General features: G+C 43.6%; 1 protein-coding gene across 7 annotated transcripts in view; it reads right to left on the bottom strand.

Annotated features, from left to right (window-relative positions):
- The window catches only part of nrxn2b (neurexin 2b), a 773301-nt gene that overhangs the window by 120348 nt on the left and 628887 nt on the right, over positions 1 to 24066 (bottom strand). For all 7 annotated transcript variants that reach the window (XM_085760265.1, XM_085760266.1, XM_085760262.1 and 4 more), the window contains one exon: positions 14644 to 14825. In XM_085760265.1, the coding sequence (XP_085616391.1) occupies positions 14644 to 14825 (182 nt within the window). The remainder of the gene's footprint in view (positions 1 to 14643; positions 14826 to 24066) is intronic.

Genomic DNA, 24066 nt, shown 5'->3' on the forward strand with positions numbered 1-24066 from the left:
AATGAAAAAAAGAACCTGTTCCCCCTTTGTGTTCTACAAGGGTCTCCTTTTAAAGAGCTTCACTCTCTATTCTGACCTGTTTGTGCTGAAGGCTCCACACATTCATTCTTAATGGCGTTCATTTTCAGAACAACAAAAGCACTGAATAATGAAGTGGCTTTTCTTGCTCTGTCAACAGCAGAATGGTCAATAGACTTCTTAAAGTTAAGAATTCTGCCTAGAGTACATCACAAGGGGCTTGGAAACATAAACACGTGCGCTCTGCATGGATGAGCACATGTAAACATCTTTTTTTTTTTAAACCTCTCTTGGCCATCTCTCTCTGGCTCTGTTGCCGTTTCCCTTTTCTCCTGCGCTCTCTCGCTTATTTTCTCCTGTTACCTATCACATTTCTCTACTTTACTTTCAGCATCTCCTTTGTGTTTGACTATGTTCAAGGGAGAAACATCCTCCCCAAAGGTAGTCAGCAAGTACAGGGAGTGAGATAGAGAATGGACAGATGCAGTAATGGTGTTTGGGCTTTAAGCTGACCATCATTTTAAGATGATGGGGTGGAAACAGTTCAAAGGAGACACTGACAGGTCTGTGATTTTTCCCCACAGCATTCACTCATGTGTGGGCAATAAGCTATAGAACATTCTTTCCCCAGGAAAGTGAGCCAGAAGCGATGTAGGATGCTCATTTAGTGGTTAATGGAGATATATAAGGGGGGCTTGCAATCAAAAGAAAACATGAGCTTTATTAAAACATAGCAGAAAGTAAGTAGACAAACGTCCATGGAAAGGGCAAGAATGAATTATAAATGTGATGATGAATCAAAGAGTAGAGAAGACATGAGGGTCTGCCAAAGTCCAAATGGTATTAGTTAATGCTAATAAGCAGCTTTCAATAAGACTGAGAGGACAATAATAATAAAGTCTTAGATATCACGTATTGGGAGTTTGCAAAACAAGCACTGGAGGAAATTGGTGTTTGTTTAGGGCCGACATATCCACTCTGGAATCCATGCATGTGTCAGCATTATGAGTTAATCATGAAAGAGAAAAGTTTTAATGAGACCATTCACAATAGAGCAGACACCTGTGCGTTCAAACAGAAAATGAGTGTATTAGTCACAGAGAATCATTAATAGCGGAGTCGGCAGCTGCAGCAGTAGTAGGTGTAGATGAATCAGAATGCAAATGAAGGCATCATTTCTAATGAGTGATGGTGGTTGTTGTTGTGTTGGATGAATGTAGAGTTGTATTCAATAAATGGCTCGGTTCCGTCCCGCCCTCGCTTATTACAGTGGAGGGGGGGGGGTTGGGTGTGCGGCGGTGACATTTGGAGAGAGCCTCACAGTGGTGCTGTCCTCAGGCCAGCTGACTGAAGACAGAGTAGGCTGAAGAAACTCATCTCATCTTTTTTCTCTCTTTGATTTCCTTCATCCTCCACTTTCTGTGCGGCTACTCCGCTTTGACCGACGCTCCACGTTTAAAGCCCACGACACAAACACAGAATGCCTCATATAATATCTAAGAGAAACGACATGCTTCATACGGGACTGCTAGTAGACAGACAATTAACATGCTGCTCAGTCTCAGGCATGCTAACACTGCAGAGGAGGACCGAGTGGGAACCTGCAAGGCTGAGGAAAATAAAGCTGACATTTAACCCTTTATCAGACGAGTAACTAATTTGCATAATTTATTTTCGTTTTAAAGGGATAGTTCAACATTTTGGCAAATTGGCCCATTGCCATAATAATCATAGCAGTAGGTTTGTTACCTTTGTTTGTCATCAAAGACAAAAATTCCAAAACGCTCTCGTGGACAAGTTGTGACCTGCACATTCATCATGCTATGAGATAATAATGGAACGTTATGAAACAGAGTTGTTTTCGAGGCAAATACAGAGACTGCTTACTGAAAAACTGTCCCTGAAGGCAACGTGCAGCAGCGGTTTTGCATGAATTTACCTCTAAAACAACTCCATCTCATAACGTTCTGTTATTATCTCATAGCGTGGTGAATGTGCAGGTCACAACTTGTCCGCGAGAGCGTTTTGGAGTTTTTGGATTGTGTATTTGATGAGTTTGATGAGGGAAACCAAGAAAACCATCTAAAAATAGCTCACACCGACAAATAAAGGTAACGAACCTACTGCTATGACTATAGCGATTATGGCAATGGGCCAATTTGCCAAAATGTTGAACTATCCCTTTAAGTTTTAAGATAAGTACTGAAGTTAGATTAAGTATTTTTCGATTGTTTCTGTTTAAACACATTTTTATGTATTAATAATAATATTTTTTATCATTATTTTAACTTTGTATTAAAAAAAAAAGTTTTATGTGTACATCTTTTGGAAAAATGATTACCTTTTTAAGGTGAAGAACTAGGTAACTTCATTGACTTTGATTTGCAGCAAAAAACAAAACAATACCAATCCAGTAGTGGCCCAGGGTTAAATTAATATAGTACTTAAATGAGTGACCTATAGGGTAAAGTGTTAAACATCTGCAGTTCGTAAAATGACCACTCGGGTCTGGTTCCCACAGTGAGTCAAACCCTTTCAAATCTCATGTGGAAATATCCAAATTTACAGAGGAAATAAGCATTTTTACAGCCAGTACAATAAAACTGTTTAAATTTGATTCACACACTCTGATTTCTAGTGTCAGACATTGTACATTGGTGATGTCAGAGCTTTTCCAAAAATCTATGGCTGACATCACAGAAGCTACATCCGTCTTTATATCCCAGTCTGTTAGGTAGATGAGTGGAAGGAACGGGGAGGGCAGACAATGACAAGAAAGAATAGAAACATGGTAGTTTTGCCTTCCCAGGCGATTACTAAAGCCAGGAGTGAAACTGTTACAGACAGGCCTGCTTCCCTGGACCCTAATAGCTTATTGATCCTGAAAGCCCATCCACCACTCTGCGCTCCCAGGATACACAGCCGGCGTGAACTGCATGTACAGTGACCTGCAGGCAGTAAAGATGGCAGAGTCCACCTTGTTAACACAACGATGATGTTATTTTAATGGTGTCATCATCAGTTAGACTTGGTAAGGACGGTCCAACACAAAGACGAGCAGCCCCCACCATCTTCACTTTATGTGCCAGTAAAACTTTAAAACCTGTTTTTATTGACCACGATGTCTTTAAGTGGAACAATGAGTGGTGATGTGTAAACATGAGAGATAATTAAACATAAGCTAACAGCCTGGAAGAACAAGAGATCCCGACTACACCTGATTCAAGTTTTCAGGGTCGCTGGTAGTTTTTAATCCTCACTTCCTGTCCACGAGTCCAAGTGTCCTTTAGCGAGACACTAAACTAAACTGCCTGTGATGCATAGGCTGCTTTGAACAGGACCATCTGCTGATCCAGCCTGGTGTAATGTAATGCTTCCTTTGTGAAGACTCGCTCAGGCCAAAGTACAGCGAAGCAAACCGACGCCCCCTTTGCAGATCAGCTGATCGCCATCGAGTCGATGCCATCTCGTTCATCTCTTCCTGAGTGCATCTTTCTCAAGAGTAAATCAGCACTGCATTACACAGACGGCAGATGCCATTCTCTGTGTGTTATAGTGCGTAACTACATCAGGCTTCTGACCACACATCAATCAGTGCTGCTCATCAGCTGTCCGATAGGCGAGGGAGGAACAGCTGGTGTGACATTGCTGCTGGCTGGGGTGTGGCCGAGAGGAGAGTGCAACCTGCTTAGCATGCTTGAGATGTTATGTGCTTGAAATGCTTCAATCCAGTGCAGTGAAGCAGGACTTTCTGACACTTAAATTTCAGTGTAATAAATATATTACCTTCTAATAGAGAATTTACAATCAGAATCTGACACATTAACAAAGAATGCAGTGTAGTGGAGCTCGCTGTACACTTGAGCTGTGGTGAGTTGCTGCTGCTTATTGTGTACAGTAGAAATAAAGAAAAATGACCAACCAGGTGCCAAGAGGCGCTGCGTTCAAGTGTATTCTTTACAGCTATTCATCTGTTGCATGCCACACTCTACAAGTATCAACAGTTAAATGAATGGATGTAAGTAATGAATGGGTAGTTATGAAAGAATCCATGAGGACAAAGTGGGATTTATAAGGTCTACCTCCTTAACCTTCCTCTTGTGTTAGAGTCGCCACTGACCTGTTATTAGGTTTTTAATGCATAAAAGTACCACATACAATTGTTTATTGCATCAATGCTTTTTGACTTTGTCAGGAACCTGTATTTTCTTTCACAAAATTCTAAAATGCTCTGGTTAAAATTATGGCATTTGTGTTGTTAGGGTCGATTTCAACCCGGTTATAACGATAAGAACAATAATGAGAGTTAAAACTGAAAAAACAATCTTTTCATGGATAAGGAAGACTAACAACCTATCCAAGAGATGAGAAACAAATGGGATGATGAATAATTGTTTTTACTGTGTTTTACAGCTGATTTACCGGTCAAAACCGACCCTAACACAAGAGATGGTAGCAGAAAGCTGACAAGAGGAAGGTTAATTGAAGACAAGGGGTATACTGACAAAAAAGGCCCAGGGGCCCACACCAAAAATATTAAAACCAATATTTTCATGGATAAGGAAGCCTAACAATATAACCAAGAGAAGAAAAACTAATTGGATGAAAAAACAAATGTTTTTAGTCTATTTTACAGCTGATTTAAGACACGGGGCAAAACCGACCCAAACACAAGAGATAGCAGAAAGCTAACACAAGACGAAGGTTAAATCTGTGTCCATCCAAAGGTAGCCACCCATGATGAAAGCACTAAGGAAGCATGTCCCTCCCTCCGACTCCCAACTCACGCTTTGCTCTACCTCCACCTCCAAAGGGACAATTAATTAGTGATGCAAAAGGGAGGGATTAATAATCAATATGCTGTCATCTTACCGCCAGCTGAGGAGAGGGAGCCCTGCAAACCCAACCACAACCTGATCTCGACTGTCAATCTCCACGCTTCAGCCCTACACACAGTGGCGTAAATATCGACGGTGCAACCGGTGCAGCTGCACCGGGGCCCAGGCGCCGTCAGGGGCCCATGAAGGAAGAGAGAGAGAGAGAAAAAACAGCTGTCCAGAATTGCCACAGGCCCCTGTTTTTGTGAATGGCATAGGTCGACGCGGGTCGGTATAAGGTAACGCTGAGTGGCTGGTATGGGAGGAGGAAATGATCATTTATACAATCACCTTGATACCTGTCAGTCAAGATGAGCGGCGGTTTGAGCCCAGCTCAGGGCAGGCTGGTGTTGATATGGAGCCGCTGTCCGTGGTGCTTAAACGCTGGTTTGCAGGGTGAGTTTGTGGCCAGTCACCTGTAACTGGGGTTGCCACGAGAACTGATACCTCTACATGCTGACACGCAAAAAATACGCCAGTACCTGCATTTTTTCTCGGCGGACCGTGTCGATCGCTGTCGGGACTGACGCGGACAGAATTACGCACGTGAGTCTGAGCAGCGCGAGGTCTCGGTGCGGCTGCAGTCGAGCTCGCGGTCCGTGTATGTGAATGCAGCCGGACCTCGAGCCTTCCCCTCAGTGTGCGCCACAAGTTTGAGCTCATGTAAACATGACAACGTGCCACACGTCTTTCTCCCGTCAGTTGTCATGATGGAAACATGACGCTCTGACAGTAGTGCGGCGTTTGGATCATAACACATCCATGGTTTGGACCAGAGAAAAAACAAACGTGTGTAAATGTAATAGATATGGGCTGCAAAATAAAACAATGTGTCATTTTTGCACCAGTTTGTGTGAAAACCCTATTATTATTATATGGTGACAATAGCAGTTCTCTCAAGTGGCTGTGTGCGTGTCCGTGTGTGTGTGTGTGTGTGTGTGCGTGCGTGCGTGCGTGTGCGCTTGTGTTTAGGGCAGCAGCAGGTATAGGGCACAAAAAAAATATTTGCACCGGGGCCCATCACCATGATGTTACGCCACTGCCTACACACCCTCCCATGCATTATTACCCCTCTGATAGACAAAAGAGAGGGTCGGTTGGAGCGGTGACACCCACTTAGGAAGGATGGTGGAGTTAGAACTGGAGGAAATAACAAGGTCGCAATGTGCAGGAGGAGAACGTGTAGGGCTGCTCTACTACGGCTAATCACGTCCTGTATGTCAACGTGAAGGTGTCCTTGCAAATGCGTATGTGTGCGCAACTCAAGGTGGAACATGAGAGCCCGTGGGCGAGTGCGTGCGTGACGCCGACAGCTAGTCGGTAGTAAAATGCATACAACACGAGTGTGTGCATACATGCGTGCATGCACAACCATCCCTGTAACCGGGGGGGTGGCAAGTAGAAAGATAAAAGCCTCTGCCTCCCTCTGACAGTTTTATCCGCATCACCATCTGCCATTATCTGACGCCAGCATCTCGCAGCTCCCCACTGCACTCTGATAGCTCTTCATCCACCCGCTTCTCCACAACACTCATCTTATCCCGGGCTGTTGTTGCACGTCAAATCGTGTTTTTCAACCCATAATTAAACAGTTGCTGGCTTAAACCCTTGACAGATAACCGAGGGCCGTCGGAAAAAAAACAAAAAACCAATATGAAAAAAGGAAGGAGGCAGGGTGGTGGTGTGTCTCAAAAGGAGTGGAGTGTTTCTGTCATTAGCGAGCAGGGAGAAGAAAGGAGCTAATGAAGTCAGATGCTGCACTTTGCCATCCACACAGGGCCGTTGCTAGGAATTCTGGGTCCCCTTGAAGAATACTAAAGTGGGCCCCTACCCCCTAACTTTTCCAGTTGTTTTTCTTAGACTACGTATGTATCACAATTTTTTATTTAGCCTACTTTGTTTTGATGCTAATGCAGCATTACTATGAGTATTAGTCAGGGTCTTATGCAGAATAAATCAGTCATACAAAGGTTAGACTACTGGGGTTTTTTGTGGGCCCTACTGGGCGCTGGGCCCCTAGAATTATCATCACCTTTCTCCCCTATGCGGCCCTGCATCCACATCCAAATAAACCTGCGTGCAGAAACACACCAACACCAGGTTGCGCTGTCTCTACTCCTTTCTCAATCAGCATTAGTCACATGCTCGGAAAGGGGTGAGGGTGGGGTCAAGAAGAGAAAATATAGTCATGTCCCTTTTGCTTACCCTCCTCCCCTCCCCGTCCCCTCAGTCTCTGCCCATGCTCACAGCAGACAGTTGCTGTGAGGGATGGCTCCCTAACGGGTAATCAGAGGCAGCTCTTATTTAACGCTGTGAGCCGGGGCCGGACAGCCAGTGATGGAGGTACTGGGGGCGGGGGGGGCCCGCTGCGCTGTGCACCGGCCCATAACTGCAGATGAGACACTTCCCACAGAGCAGTTAGCACGACAACTTGCCAGCTGTAAATGTAATGACTGTCAAATGTGAGTGGTGCCTGTGAGAACTGCAATAAATACAAACAGACACCTCTGGGGGGAAAAAAAAGATTGTGCAAATCCCAGTTTGACAGGTGCATCAAAACTCCCCCAACTTTATTCAGTCATCTGTCAGGTCATTTACAAAGTTTATGAGCAGCTCACGAACGGATGACTCTCATATTTGCTCCTTTTCTTCATTAATGACTCATCTCTTGGCGCGTTGCAAATAACCTCGATTTGCCACTCTGTTTGTGTGCCTTTATTGCTTTGAGTGAAAACAGCAACATAAAAGACTCCACATTATGCATGAATATGACCCCTGCTCACAGAGCCGAGAACCTGCACAGTAATTCCTATTAATTCCTGATGAGTCATTAAGCCGGAGATAGTTAAAGTTCTGCAAGGCCCCTCTAGACAAGCTATTTGCTTCATATTGTAGTCAACAAACACTTTTGGAGGAGGGTTTGCAAAAATGTGAGATGGTTGGGGTTAGGGGTGGGGGGCAACAGAGCTTTCCCAGCAGGAACTGGATGTGAATGTAACGTCAGGATGATGCCGGACATTAAAGTTGGGTTGATGAGTCTAATTGACACTGTGACATTTAGCCAAGTTTTGCTCATGACCAGACTGTGGGTGTTTTATGTGTCAAGATAGGTCAAAGCACTTACACACTACAGACCACTTTTACAGCACATGTAGAGGAAATGAACTATGATCTTCCAATCAGAGGATGACCCGGAGGTTCATCTGACGACGCCGGTGGCCAGCTGCCCGCCTGCAGGGGTGCAGCTGGGAAAAGATGAGGCGTTCTAGCTGGGATGAAATGGAAGGCGACGCTCCGTGCATGCCCAGATTTCAAACCGCCAGCAGACAAACTCAGACCGAGACTATCAAGTCGGCACAAAACAAACAAATGCTGTTTGCACTGAGATATGACTGTGGGGAAATACATGAGACTCCTAAAACTCCAGCTTTCACAGTTATCCCACTTTGAAAGGAGGGATGTGAATCCTTACAATAACACTGGTGAACTGACTGGCATACAATAGAAACTGATTGTAAATCTGCTCCGAAAATGAAATGTTATTACTGCTGCCAATGTTATAGGTGTTATAGGTTATAGGCGGCATGTTTGAATTCTTCTGGCTGGACACAGTTTTTGTTGTAGCGAGGGATTTCAACAGGACTAACAACACTCAGTAAAGATTAAAAGTGCTTTTGGCTTCAAAAAACTTTAGAAAACATATAAATCATAGCCTGTTTCTTTTTTATTACTTGCTTCCAAGGTCTTAGAAGGACATCTAGCTTTTCCAGCAGCCGCAGATGGGAGATTTATCTATCAGCCTGGTTCCATATCTGTCTGTACCCTTCATTCCGTGAATTTCACAACCTCAGGCCGTGATGGTGGAAATGTCATGAAGATTGGCAAAAATGATGTCCTGCCCTCCCAAATGACCATTTTTACTCCTGTAGAGCTAACATCCTGTGAAAGACAACGTCTACTAAACCGAAGAATACAGACGTGCTCACTGGAGGAATAAAAATTGTGTCTGTTCCCATTTAATAATGTTGTGAGTTGTGAAACTGAAGGGTATTTTCAGAACTGCATGTGAAAAACAAAGTATCTAACAAATGTGTCAGCTTTTATAGGTTCAGTATTGAATAACAACACGGATTTATATGTATGGTTAGAATAAAAAGCAGCTCTAGTTTCTATATTAATACTGTAAGTATCAAAGCTGCAGTCCACAGAGACATGAACACAGCCTGTATTCAGAAACTGAGCCTTAAAACCAGCCGTCAGGATCTAAAAAACACAGATATATCTACATATGAATCAGCAAGTGCAAAATATGAGACCTTTATGGAACTGACTGGTACTGGAATATATTCTAAATACAAAACCTATTTGATATAGATTAATCAGATGGAACATTTTCAGGTGTCAACATGCCACTTAAAGTCACTGGATGGTGCATTCAAATCATCAGCAGCCAGGATCATGTAATATATTCTAAAAGAGTCCATTCAACAATGCAACATCAAATACGGTCTCTTGTTTGGACTGAAAAGAGAACAAATTACATCATTCAAAACTGTCTGGATAGACCAGTATGATGCAAACACCAGTGACTGTCCTCCATAGAAGCAATATGTTGATTCAAAACCAGTGCATGTCCTTGGGGCGGCAGAATGAGCAGTGACCACCATGTTCATCTGAGAGCTGTGAGTAAAAGATGACTAAACTCTCTGAGTATTCTTGAAAATGTTTCACCATTCATCCAAGAGGCTTAATTAGTTCTACTGACTCTTGGGGAGTAGCATGGTACTCAACTTCTCCCAGTGATTAAATACAGAGGAACTCCTTAACAGTCAGCACAAGTGATGAAGTCTGCTGGGTGAACAGCACATTTTTTTACAGAGCAGACAGCAAAACCAGCTTTTTTTCTTCTTCTCGCTTTACTACTTGATATCCCCTGACCTGGATGACAGAGAATCTTTATAGACATAGGAGCCACACTGCACTGCTGTGAGAATATGCACAGTCATGTTCGGTCTGCTCACTGATGATTCATGTCTATGGCATTTTCCAGATAATGAATTTCAAAGCTTTTTCATCTAGAACTCTTAAAATGTCAACTTAGAAAGTCTTGCCGCACTTTCAGACACGCCCACAGTAAATAATTAGGGAAGTGCAAGGTACTGTACTGTGAGGATGTGCTACGTCCTCTGTAAAGCCGCCGCAGTCAGCAGGTTCAGCTGAAGCACCTGATCCAGCAGCCGACTTCTACATCCCCTACCCTGAGGCCTGATGACAGGATGTCACCATGATGTAATGAGTGATGGCCTGCCCTCTGTCAGGTAATGGAGGAGGGTGGCCTAGTGAGGGGAGAAAGGGTATAGGAAGAGATGGGTGGTTCACCAGAGATAAGGAATGATGCTCTATCACTTCCTGGTGGCATGTTATTATCAGCCGTGTCCACCAGTGCCAATATCTCCAGTTAGTCACACAGAGGCCACATCCATCACTTTTTTGTTGTTGAATCTTTGCATACTTTTTGGGGAGGTGTTTTGTATAAGTCCATATACTGTAGGGTTTTCAACCTCTCCCACACTTAATATTTTTGTTTCATTTCTGTTTTTGGAATTGTCCTTGATTTTTATGGTGCAAATAAATAAAACTAAAACAGGTGAGTAGAGCCGCATTATGTAATAATGTAATACATTTTCACCTCATGATGTAACAACGCCACATTTTGTAATAAGTTGTTACATAATGTACCGAATTATTACAAAATGTGGGTGTTGCACTTTTTAATGAAAAAATAAGAATTTGGTGCAATTATGTAACAACTTATTAAAAATGCAGCAAAGTTGATTACATATTGTGTTCAAGAATTATATTACATTATAATGTATCGTTATTACATGGCGCTACAAGGTGTCTTTTCTTTATTTCTTAATTCTTTAAGCAATGTGGTTTGTAAATTATCTCTACTTATACAGTAGGCTATCACAAGCTTTTATATTATTATCCATTCTAAGCTCCATGTCTAATGTGTGTTGTATTTACTATTTATTTATTGACTATTTATCGTGGGCCATGTAGGCTATATAAACCACGACAACCTGCTGCTCAAAATGAATTGTCCCTTGTGGGATTAATAAAGTTGTTTGAATTGAATTGAATTGAATTGAATATCCTGTAAAGAAAGGAAGTGGGTTAAGTCCGATGCTGAGGAAGGACATCGACTCAACAGTTCATGTCCACTTTCAACATGTCAGTTATGATTTTAACTTTTGAAGGGGCACAAGCCACCTCTGCCATTTTTGAACCACTAGCTAATGCTAATGACTGAAGCCGCAATTATTGGCACAAGGCCACCATCACTGTTTGAACACAGGACTATTTTGAAGGTGGAGTGATACGCGGCCACAGCTCCTGGGATCTCAGGTCTAATTTGACTGTACTTCTCCCCTCAAAGAGAGACGGGCATAATTAACAGGACCCAAACACCCACCACAGGCTTGAACAGAGTAATTTAGGGGAGTGACTCGGGAGGAACGGCAGCAAATGAAATGTAATTGCAATGGGAGCAGAGGAGCCGGGGCTGCTGCGTCGGAGGCACTGATGTGTCTGTGAGAGGGAGAGTAAGAGAGCGACATGAGGGAGTGAGGGAGTAAATGAAAGACACAGAAGCCAGATAGAGAATATGCACTTGAGAGCAGAGCAAGCAAAAGAATGACTGATGAGGGATGGGTACAGATAAACAGGAGGCGTTCCTTCAGGTTGGAATGAAAAACTGCTGCACCGAACTTCACCTGAAGTTGCACATTAACTTTAGTTAAAGTTGAAGTTAAAAAAAAAGAAGACATTATCTTGCCCACCTCGGTGGCGTCTAGCTGTACTGAGAGTTCTGAGATTTGTCTTGGAGATTTCTTGCAACACTTTAATACAGCAGAGGCAAATTAAATTTTGTTGTGGCGCTCACAACATTAAAAGTCACATTTCTCAACAGAGTTGTCTCATCCCGTAACAAACAACAAAAAATAACAGCGCCCTGTTCCTCAGGATATTCCACAGTCTGTTTCAGTGGGGACTATTTCTTGTTCTTTAAAGTATTTCAGGTCTGTGGATTGTCCTGAGTAATTAGGACGGTGTTTTCAGAGAAGAGCTCTCTGCTGAATATCAATGCTGAGAGCACCGCAAGGAAATGTTCACTGGCTGCCACTGTATTTGTGATTCTGCAGGGCCACATACTACTGGAGGTAAATGAGAAAATGAGATTGTTTTTGTAATTAGGTTGAGCCAAATATTGACTCCACTCTAGCATATTCTGATGATGTTTATCTGCCACACTGTCGTATGTTCCCCTCTCCAAACAACCTTCTGAATATTGGAAAACAACAAAGATATTAACGTTGAGAGTTGCTGCGGTTGAACTCTGCTACCACACCACTTCATTTGTTGTGTCCCCAGAATTTACAAATGTAATTTCTCATTACAGTAATTATCGCTATCTATTGCTAAGAGCGTTAAAGGGATACGCCAACATTTAGTTTCGTGTCTTGCCTCACTCCCGAGTCCATGACAAGCAGATAGACACCATCCTTTTCGACTGTGCGTGCAGTAACAAGTAACATATCGCCCGTAATTAGCTTAGCTCAAACGCTGGAAGTGCATCGGTGTGTTAGCCTGCGTCCTACCCAAGCCGAAATACGCAGTCAGAAGCTGATTTCATTTTAGCTCTAAACTCTGTAAATATATCACTTTATCCGCAGTGTGTTGTTAATTTGTCTAAATACCAGCTGTTTACAATTTTGTTCGGACGAATTCAGCGCTACTCAAGCTAGCTGTTGTGACCAACGCACTTCCGGTTACTTTCACAAAATAAAACACCCGTTGCCCTTTACATACAGAAAACCATGACGATAGAATTTGTGCTTTTACTTTGAAATAGGAAGCTAACCTACCCTCGATGTAGCTAGCTTGAACCAAAATAAACCCTCTTTGCTTGAACCCTCTGTTTTGACCGATCTCGTCGTGTTACCGGCATTTGACTGCTCAAGATGCCTTACCGGAGAGTTTTGTCAGCTCTGAGACGAAGATCGGTCCATTTAGAGTTGCTGAAGAGTGTCTCTGATGACTTTAGGTGGAGGCAGGCTAACACTACCTATGCACTTCCAGCGTTTGAGCTAAGCTAATTATGGGCAATACGGGCTCTATCTCCCTTATTACTGCACGCACAGTCGAAAGGATGGTGTCTATCTGCTTGTCATGGACTCGGGAGTGAGGCAAGACACACAAAAAAACATGTTGGCGTATCCCTTTAAAGTTGTCCTTCTTGTTCTCTCCACCAGACCCCCTCCCACCCCCCCACACTCCCATTCACCTATTCCTTTTTTCTTTCCCGTCGTCCCCTCCCTCTGTCCCTCTTATAGTTTACGGAGCACTGGATGAGAAGTGACCCGGGGTCAACTGTGTTCCTGTCGCTTCCAGGCACGGGCAGCCCAAACAAATTGGGGTCACCGGGATGTTGGAGTGGTGTGATCACAGACACACACACACACACACACACACACACACACACACACACACACACACACACACACACATACACACAGATAACTGGGAGTAGATAAGTATAGATAAGAGTGGTGGTGTCTTATCACCGCATACTTAGAAAATGTAAAGGAAATACAGGACACTGCAGTAAAACGCTGTAGCTGTGGACCAGACTGCACATAGTGTTTAATTATGTGACTCCTGGTTTTGTTTGGTAATTAACAGAAGGCCCCTCCCCCATTTAAACCAATATGAGTTTTCAACGTAATGTTGGGTAGAGGGAGCAAGCAGGGGTCAATGAAACAATTACAGCCTGTGTAAATGCATTTTTAAATGCCTGCTGTCCCATAATTACTATTTAAAGTTATCATTCAAGGTGGTTTAAGATGACCTTTAAGCCTAACATATGAAGGCAATGAAGGCAATGAAAGCAGAGATGGGGGCTAATAACTAGTATGGCAGGGGATAAAAGGATATGCTGTTGGGTGATTAGTCACCCTCTGAACACTCTGATTCCCCTCAGTGACCCCCCCAAAGTACCACACCAAAAAAAATCTAAATGCCATTTAAAGACAATTCCTGAACCCTTGAAGCAGCTTAAACAACACCTTACCTTGAATAAATGAGGGGAGCCCTAAGACCTCAGTCATTACACATGCATAGTCTTAGTATTTCTCAGGTTTTGGGCAAACCTTAAATGATTAGTCAGTGATCACAGCTTAGATGTTATGCATCTCATTTTGCCCATCATTCTTAATTCCTGAAATCCAGGAACGTTGCTAAAAAGAGCTTCAGTTCAAATATCCATGTCAACAGAAAGTTTCATGCGGAAAGACACTACTGCACTTTTACTTGACTCATTCTGCATCAATGACCCAAACTTCCTCTACTCTTTCTCTCTCAAGCCGTAGCTCCTGATTAATTCACAGAGCAGGCCATCCCTCTCTCCTTTCCATCTTTCCTCCATTTATTATTTCATTCCTTCTCCTTTCTGTTCTGCTTTCTGCCTACAAGTCTAAATGGCCCCAAGTCCTCCTCCACTCTGTTGTCATCTCTGCCCTCTACCCACTTATTTTGCCTTTTCACTTTCCCCTCCCGGGACCTTTCCAATCTCCCCCTTTTTTCTCTTTGGGTGTTCCCCTGACTGAATGTAGCTTACAGTACTTTCTCATTCCCCCATCATTTCATTCCCCCACACTTCAATATCCCCAGGGCGGTATCTTACTATGTGCAGCTCCAGGTAATCTCCCAGTCCCTTGGCACTCTCTACCCTGACCAGAACAGCCTCCTTCAGCTGCGTGCTGAAGCCCACTGCCAGCCGGTCTGCCCGTGTGCTCGGCCGGTCATTGGGTGGCCAGGTATATGTGATGAGGGCTCCGCCTCGCCCGAAGATGTAAGTTGTCCCAGCTGGAAAACACAAGGAGAAGACAGGGTGATCAGTCGGTTATGACATGATAATACAACTTCAAAAGCTGGAGAGACAGGTGTTTGGTGTGTTTTCCAACACAAATGCAGAATTTGTTCCATCCCTCAAGTGACAGGCTGATATTATGTTCAGCAAGGATGATTTGTTTGTCACAACATTTTATACAAATTGCATTTATGCATTCTCTCCTGTCATGTCGGTGTTATGGAAACTGCTGTTTGCAAAACATGACTTAAATAAAACTTTTTAAATTTATTACCTCGAAAATGAATGATGAATATATATTTGATATTTAAAGGGATAGTTCAACATTTTGGCAAATTGGCCCATTGCCATATTCGCTATAGTCATAGCATTAGGTTTGTTACTTTTATCTGTCAGTGTAAGGATAATGGGATTTCTTGGTTTCCCTCATCAAACTCATCAAATACACAATCCAACAACTCCAAAACGCTGTCGTGGACAAGTTGTGACCTGCACATTCACCACGCTATGAGATGATGGAACGTTACGAGAGTTGTTTTAGAGGTAAATTCATGCAAAACCGCTGATGCACATTGCCTTCAGGGAAAGTTTTTCAGCAAGCAGCCTTTGTATTTACCTTGAAAACAACTCTGTCTCGTAACGTTCTGTTATTATCTCTTAGCGTGGTGAATGTGCAGGTCACAACTTGTCCACGAGAGCGAGTTGTTGGATTGTGTATTTGATGAGTTTGATGAGGGAAACCAAGAAATCCCATTAGCCTCCATAGTGTAGCTCTGAGCAGCTCTCTGCCGTTCTAAAAATAGCTTACACTGACAATTAAAGGTAACAAACCTACTGCTATCACTATAGCAATTATGGCAATGGGCCAATTTGCCAAAATGTTGAACTATCCCTTTAAATGAGCAAGTTTCACAACATCCAGACAGGAGAGAGGTCACATCCTGACTGAAAACATGTATTCTGCTCAAGAGAATTTGAAAACTACTACTGTACGTCTTATTGGCAGAGTTTGATCGTGATGTCGTATTTAGCATTAGCACCAGTGCTAGCACCAGTGCTGGCTGTCGGCCCCCTCAGAAATCTGTATCTGCCAAGCCACTGCAGTCTGTCTCAGTTGCCCCTCAGCCGCCTGCATGCAAACCAGAGCGAACTGACAAACTTTGTGTTGGCAACGCTGCCAGTGTAACCGCCACCGCTCAACGCCAACAAAAGAAATTCCTCAGATCTTCATGTCAAAGGAACTTTGCCTCAACAGTATTTTGATTTTCAGCCTCAAAAAAAAAAAAAACCCTCCCCGCCTTGTACACTGAGTGATTTCATGTTTGAACTGTAGCAGAGTTAGGACTTGGCTGGGCTCCAACAGGCCCGGTGGTGAATGAGGAGTGACAGGCGTTGGCTGTGATTAGCATAGAGTAATGAAACATCAGTGAACTGCTCTCAGCCCTGTGGGTTGTCTGTCTTCACTGGAACATCAGCACAGACAAATATAAACACAGGCTGCATGTATATATTCTAATTCAGGTGTATAAGCGGCACTAAAGCACATAGTGTTGCAAACATCAAGAAATTTCAGGAGCTATTCACACACACAGACATTATCTCTATTGTTTTGGTGATAATATTGGACAAATAAACGATAAAAGTCGTATATTACATGTGAGGTCCCACCCAAAAAATCTGTCCACATGTCTACACTGGTTGAAAATGTGAAAAAAATAATTGTCTCTGTCTAAACTTCAACATGTTCTGTCTGTTCCATCTCTTGTTATTTGACAGTTGTGGATCAGATGTGTTGTTCAGACGTGTCAGGATATGTTTTTCCATCTTGAGGTGGCGACAACCTCTAAACAGAGATGTACTGCTCCGGTCTTGTCCTGCCACTTTTGATAGATCCCACACACACACCCCACAAGAGCTGCAGCTTCTGAGCTGCTCTGACCCAGTCTTCTGCCATCAGAGTTTGGCCCTTGTCAAACTCGTCAAATTCTTACAACTGCTTCTAACACACCAACTCTGAGGAGAAAATGTTCACTTCCTGTCTAATACTGTATCGCACCCACTAACAGGTGCAGTGATGAGGTGTTATTCAGTGTAATTCACTAATAATGTCAGGCCTGATCGGTGTATTTGGCACAAATATGACCCTACAGATACAACAGGATGACACATGTACAATGTGGTGTTAAACTGACACAGAGAAATGTCTGTGAGACACATGTTTTGTCAAAACAGTTCGGTTCAAAGTTGAACAGATGTGTATAAAATGTTTTGTCACTATTTAGTTGACATAGGCAGCGTGCATGTGGAAACATGGTCCTATAATTATTACGAGCATGAACTGCGAGCGTCTTTTAAATGATGTGTCTTGTGATTTTAACATTGCCCAAATTGCCAGGTTTTCCTACCACACTGACAGCCAGCCCCACACGCAGCTTTATCACAGCTCTGACTGATGGACTTGCTCGCTCTTTATTCTGTACATCATTTTGCCTCCTAAGTAAACCTTGCTATCATCAGCTTTGCCATGGGAGCTCTTTGTTTCCAGATGCATACAATGAATTCAAGCTTTGATTTACTCAACATTTGGGCCCATGGCTAAATGCAGTCATGTTAGATCTGTGAAATGTCAGAAAACAGTAAAAACTACAACAGCACATGTTGTCTGGTTGAAATGAGCAGATCAATTCAGTTTACTGTGATGTCAAGCAAAGAACTCATTGCAACTCTCCATATGAAAATTCTACAACATATATGTTTCTGATAGCAAGTAAACTGTTATTTTAACCGTAAAGGGATATTTCAACATTTTGGCAAATTCACCTATTGTCATAATCCCTATAGTCTTAGGAGTAGGTTCACTACCTTTAATTGTCGGTGCAAGATATTTTTAGATCAGTGGGGCAGAGACGTGAGCTGCTCAGCTAATGCAACAGAGGCGCATGGTATTTCCCTGTTTCCCTCATCAAACTAAATAAACAATCCAACAACTCCAAAACACTCTGGACAAGTTGTAACCTGCACATTCACCACCCTATGAACCATTAAAGCTATGGTCTACGATTTGGAGCATTGGTAATTATTATTAACATCGTTTATACAGCGATTATGGTCCTGTGGTCCGATATACACAATATAAATAGCAAAAAGAACCAAAAAAATCCATTCAGTCTATCAGCCGTGGGCCTGCATAGAAATTGACCAATGGGCGCCGCGCGCCCCGTCCGGCTCCCATTGGCTCGTACCCTCCATCCTATCCCCTCGTCTCCCCTGCTCCTCCTCGACCCGCCTCGTCCCCACCCCCTCTGCTTAGAAACTACAAGTAGTTGTAACCGCTCTGAGCTGCTCAGCCACAGACACATGAACCCACCAATTCAGCGCCTGCTGCCCCCCACCCCCGGTCAGTCTGCCGAAAAAAAGCCCCACTAGGATTCAGAGAAGCACAGTACAGAAGCACAGAATGTGTTGCTGCCCGTATAGAGATTGCCAAGACACGTGACCAACTGGGCGGCAACGTCATCAGAAACGCAAAGGATTGTGGGTATCTTTGGCCAATTTCCCCCGATCTACATAGCGCGCTAGACATGGACAATGTAAATAATAACAAAAGTACAATAAAAAACAGAATTAACTGGCACAATGCAGCGGGCAAAGGAAAACAACAAAGAACCATACCGCCTAAAACTAAATCCAGCCGCAAATAAACGATACGAGGACAAAATAAAGACAATCAAAGGGCTGGAACATGGTGTGGTCCGCTGACATTAACCTGCTGCCCAACTTCCAGCACCCATATATATATAATTATTACACGGCTCTATTAAATGCTGCTCTGATTGGTCCAGTGCTGCGTTCTGCGGTCTGTTATTTCTGTATAACGGACCTTCGTCATGTATAACAGACCGTTGCTAGGGACGCCGCTCTGATCAGCGCAGCACAGAAAAGAGAAACTATGCAGGATATTTACCTTGTGTTTCATTTTTACCGTCATTAAACAGCGTCGGACTAATAGTGATGTTAGAGATAAATGACTTGTAACTTGTTACAAGGAGAGTGGAGGCTCCTTCCACATCGTGGCTGGAAACCAAACCTGCTGATCAGAGCCTCTGACCGGTGTCACAGCTCTCCTCTCGTCTCGGTGGCACCGCGGCTCCGCGACACAAACGCACCCCGTAAACAGTAAAGTTAATCTCTTGTTTATGACAGATACGACTACACACAATACACACATCTTAACACGTGTATGGTAATCTATCGATCCACTGATTGATTATCAAAGGCTTCAAATGCACGAACGGGAGGAGGCTCGGCAAAACAGCGGAAGTGACCCCGGTCTTGCAGATTCGCTAAATGCAATTTTAAATCGATGAAAGTCGTATTTTGATCAACATTATGTTTCAAATTAATTATTTCACTCGTAAACCGTGTAATAAGCGGGATAATGTACAGTTGGTCGGTTGTTATGGAGAAATAAACCCCTTCATGTTGAATGAAACCGGGTTCCATACAACCTGTCGGGGTTTATTTCTCCATAACAACCTCCAAACTATACATTATCCCTTACTTATATGGTACTAAATGTAACTTTTTGCCCTGTCTATCGTGCGAACGACTGTTGCAGTTCACAACACAGCAGGTTGATGGCATCTTCAAACCAGAGCAGTAGATATTTGAAACTAGCGTTCTTGCCTCCACAAATTCAAAGTCTGGCGCGTTTGTTTGTGCCAAAGTTTCCCACAATGCTTTGCGTTCCCCGCCGGGAATACGTCATGGTGACGACACGCTGGCAATCTCTATAGTGTGGCCGGTCACCCAGCGCGAGGAGTCTCCCTGTAGCATGAGGCTGTGCTAATGGTTGCTAATGGCGGCGCTGCTCGTACCAGCGGTCGCCGCGGTCCCATTGCCGGGGACGGCGACGACGGTACTGGCACACTAATACCGCCTCGTTACTGGCACACTAATACCGCCTCGTTACCGGCAGCTGGTGCACAGCGGCGGCATCGGGGCTGGCGCCGCCGCTGTGCACCAGCTGCCGGTAATGAGGCGGTATTAGTGGGCTAGCGCCGAGCACAGCCTCATGCTACAGGGAGACTCTTGGCGCTGGGTGACCCAGGACAGGGTCCTGTGTCTGGGGGAGAGGAGCAGGAAGAGTCGGGGCTTGGAGCTCCGCGGCGCCGCGGTGCAGAGAGACCCAGGCTGCAGCGGCGGTGCTGAGTTTATGTTGAACAGGTAATCTTTGGTTTTATTGTGGAAGTTGTGACTGTGAATATGACATTTTACTCCGCATTCAAAGCCGCGTTTGGTTTCTGCAGGCAGCAGGCTTGTTGCTTGCTCCGCTTTGCTCTGTGAGGGGAGGGGGGGGAGGCGTGTCGCGAGGAGGTCCCGAGGGGCGGGCCATACGAGCTCAGAGGGGAGGGGCGGGGGTGTGTGAGAGGTGCTTTTTTCAAATTTTTCTCATCCTCTTTCAAAACGTAGACCATAGCTTTAACATATAATTATGTAACATTACGACACATAAAGGAAATACTCTGAACTACTTTCACTTTTGAAATCACTCCACCCAGCAGCCGTATCTGGGATGTAGTTCCAGTTACGCGTGCAGGTCACAATTTGTCCAGCAGGGGGTTTTGGAGTTGTCGGATTGTGTATTTGATTAGTTTGATGAGGGAAACCATGCAGAGCTCGCGTCTCTGCCCCACCAATCTAAAAACAGTTTGCACCGATAATTAAAGCTTATTAATCTACTATAGGGATTATGGCAATGGGCAAATTTGCCAAAATGTTGAAATATCCCTTTAATGAATCAGTTGTTGCAACTGTGAGACTAGGTTCACATATGCACAGTGAAAGTATGGACACGGTTTTCATACTGTACCCCTACTCACCTATGAAAGCAAATATACACATCACACAACACAGACACACACACACACACACACACACACACAGACAATCTCCTGATTTTTCATGCCCAACAGATCCCTCTCTGGTTGTGCTCCGATCAAAGAGGATGGAAAGCAGAGGCTGTGATGACTGCAGGGCCAACAGGCCATCAACCAACATCCACAGCACCGGGCTGCACACACTCTTAGTCATACACAGGGAAAAAAAAAAAAAAAAAGGCAGCACGGTAAAGAATGGAGAAATGCACACACACACATACACACTCGCTCAGGTACCTGACACTTTCATTATCTAACAATCCGCTGGTAGCCATTTGAAATCGGCTGACACACACAACTCTCCTCCCTCTCTCTCTCTCTCTCTCTGGCTCTCACCATCCCTCCCTCCTTCCCTCCCAGCGGAGCTAAGCCCCTCTGCTCAGCTCTTGTTGTTTTCTCAAGGCTGTATTATTTTAGCGCTGACTAATTATCGCAGCATGGCAAGGAGGGCTATAAAGAGGTTGTGCGCCGGAGGAGGGGGAAAAATAGGAGAGGATGAAGAACAGACAACGGGCTACAGAGGAGGCAGGGAGGAGAGAGGGTGGGAGTGTGTGGATTGTGGATGGAGGAGGGAAGAAGAAAGTTGCCGTTTTTTTTTTTTTTCCCTTTCCTGTGTTTATTAAGAGTGCAGCACTGGCGCTTTGCCGTATAGCTGGGCAAAAGACAGCTGTGGAGGAAGAGGAGAAAAGATTTCTAAAATGGCCGACAAAAAGGAGGAGGGGAGCCATGTTGTGATGGATGAGTGTGAAGCCATGTTGGAAAAGGAGAGGAAGGCCGGTGGCAGCTGAGATGGCATTTAAAGGTGCACTCAATGTAATTCCAATTGTCTAGTCAGAGGGATTATCACTGAGTGTGTGAAAACAGATGAGTTTGTGTTCCACCCAGTCAAGTGAATGGTGCTTAATAATAAGCTGTAACCTCTGGGGCTGCAGAATTAAGCCAACATAGAAGTGGCAAAAACTGCAGTTCCTTGAATGACCATTTGAGGCTCCAAAAAGCAAGTCAATGTCCATAGGGTCCCATTTTAAATGGCTGCAAAAGACATGTTTAAGACCTGGCTCAGAATCTAATTGAAGGCTTTAACTCGTGTGCTTTCCACAAACTTTCATGCACCAAAGCCTCAGCTCCACATCTGCCACAGCTGTTTGCTTATTTTGAAATTAGTGGAGTCAGATACTGCCAAGATGGCACCGGTGGAGCAGCTCGCTATCAGCTTCAGAAACCTGCACGTGACATCACAGGGCTATTGCAAATCATAAGTTGCACTATGATTTACATAGTTTGAGCATTCATTAAAAACTTCCTCAATTTACAGAATGTGCTTTAAAGCAGAAGCAAGTGATATATTTGTGTTAATATAAGTCTTAAATAGTTATATCTTCCGACAGCAATCACTTACATAGAGTGTTTGGTCTGAAACACGGGTCTGTCAGTCCCTCTGCTCTGCTCTGAGCCGAGGAGAAAACATTTATCGTATCCTACAGTTTTTATCCAATGAGGAGAGAGAACGGCATGCAGGGCTGTGTGTGCAGCCAAGGGACGCCGTGAATGTGGCGACGTAGGGACGAGGACTGTTATGGTGCGTTCAAGGAAACTCGTATTTTTCCGACCGTGAAATGGTACCAGTTCGATCTGGTACGAGTTCACCGGTCGGAAGTTACGAGTGGCCGTTATAGTGACTTTCACCGGTAAAACAGGTCGGAAAAACACGAGTGGGTTGCCTGGAACGCTACAAAGTCGTAAGTTGTGACTTGAAGCTGTATTTTACGATTTCAAAAGCCTGCCTGGAGCGCAGCATTAGCGAAAACGACCGGACCACTTACTTCTGCTTTAAGACAGATAATAATTTAATAATGTATTAGAGATATAATTAAATGAAACTTTGTCAGTAAAAGTGTTGAAAATCAAAATCATCATATCATTCTGCATTAGTATGTTATTCCGTCACATAAGTGAATAACAAATACATTCTATTCTCTGGCTCTTAGCAGTTCACCCTGTTGACACATCACAAGTGTGACTCTGAATGCTCTTCTGTTTGTGTTTTAGTGCTTTTTACCTCACTGACTCTGAACTTTAATTCAAGAGATTCCACTCAGAGAGACACAATATCAGAATTTTGTGGATAATACGACCACACAACAACAAGCTGATGAAAGAAAACACTACTTTTCAATCAGTTGTCGAGTCCCTCTTTTCTTTTTACAGTCAGATCAGATCAGTCACTGTGGTCCTGATATGACACTGGCCCTACGGGTCTGTCCCTTCTTTGATCCAGCTGATGGCGGAGAGTGTCTAATAAGTTGTTGGACAGGGTGCATCCATGTGTCACTCTTTCCTCCCAGCAAACACCAGCTTCTATGGTTGTAGACAAATTCACAGAAATACTGCACCACCATGACATCACACACTACTCGGAGACGAGATAGAGCAAAAACAAGAAAAAAAGGTGTTTATCAAACCCAAGAAGACGGGTTAGAGGGCTGTCTTCCCTGGCTGCCATCAACAGAATGACTTCCCTAAGATCAGATAACAACTATACACTCTGTGCAGAAGATCTGTAAACACGCCAACACTAACACACCAAGTCCAATGAGTAAATACTTATCATTTCTCCTGCAGGTGACAACACCACACCTTTGACACAAAATAAAAGTCAGTGTTATTTGAAGGCTCTTGAGATGAATCATCTTGTTTTCAGAGGGATCCGTAAGTAGACATTTATAGCCGACTAAAATGAAAAGAGTCCACCTTAAAAACCAATCTAAAAATGTGCTGGTCACTACTAATGCACTGGGTGTAATCCAATATAGCAGTTAAGTATTTTTCCTTGTCAACGGGTTAAAGAAAATTATATTTGGTAAATTCAGGACTCATCTCTTATCACTTGGAGAATGACACTTGTTTACTTGATACTGAGCACATCAAGGGACTTTAATTGTGGGGTGTTGACTTTGTATAAAAGGGTCAAAACCCACGAAGCAGAACAGATCTATAGATTAAAAAAAAAAAATCATATACAAACCATAAATGGGCTTATTAGAAACTGCTCATTTATGGTTGTTCCTTATGGAAAACCTTCTCCCACTTAACAAAAACGAGGCAGAATGAGAACTTGCCAATGTAAGCAGCATGTTCCTCTCTTTTTGTTAGGATTACAGGATACAAAACTGATGTGAGAGGTGATTTATGGGCTTGGACTTGCACTTACACTATACCTATTGGTTTCTCTGTTTGTTGCTCCATTTGTTAAATAATATATACCAGATGTTGGTGCTGTAAGGAACCTAAGAACCAA

Source organism: Trachurus japonicus, chromosome 18 (genome assembly GCF_045865225.1).
Source record: "Trachurus japonicus isolate A0001 chromosome 18, Traja_1.0".
Taxonomy (NCBI): Eukaryota; Metazoa; Chordata; class Actinopteri; order Carangiformes; family Carangidae; genus Trachurus; species Trachurus japonicus.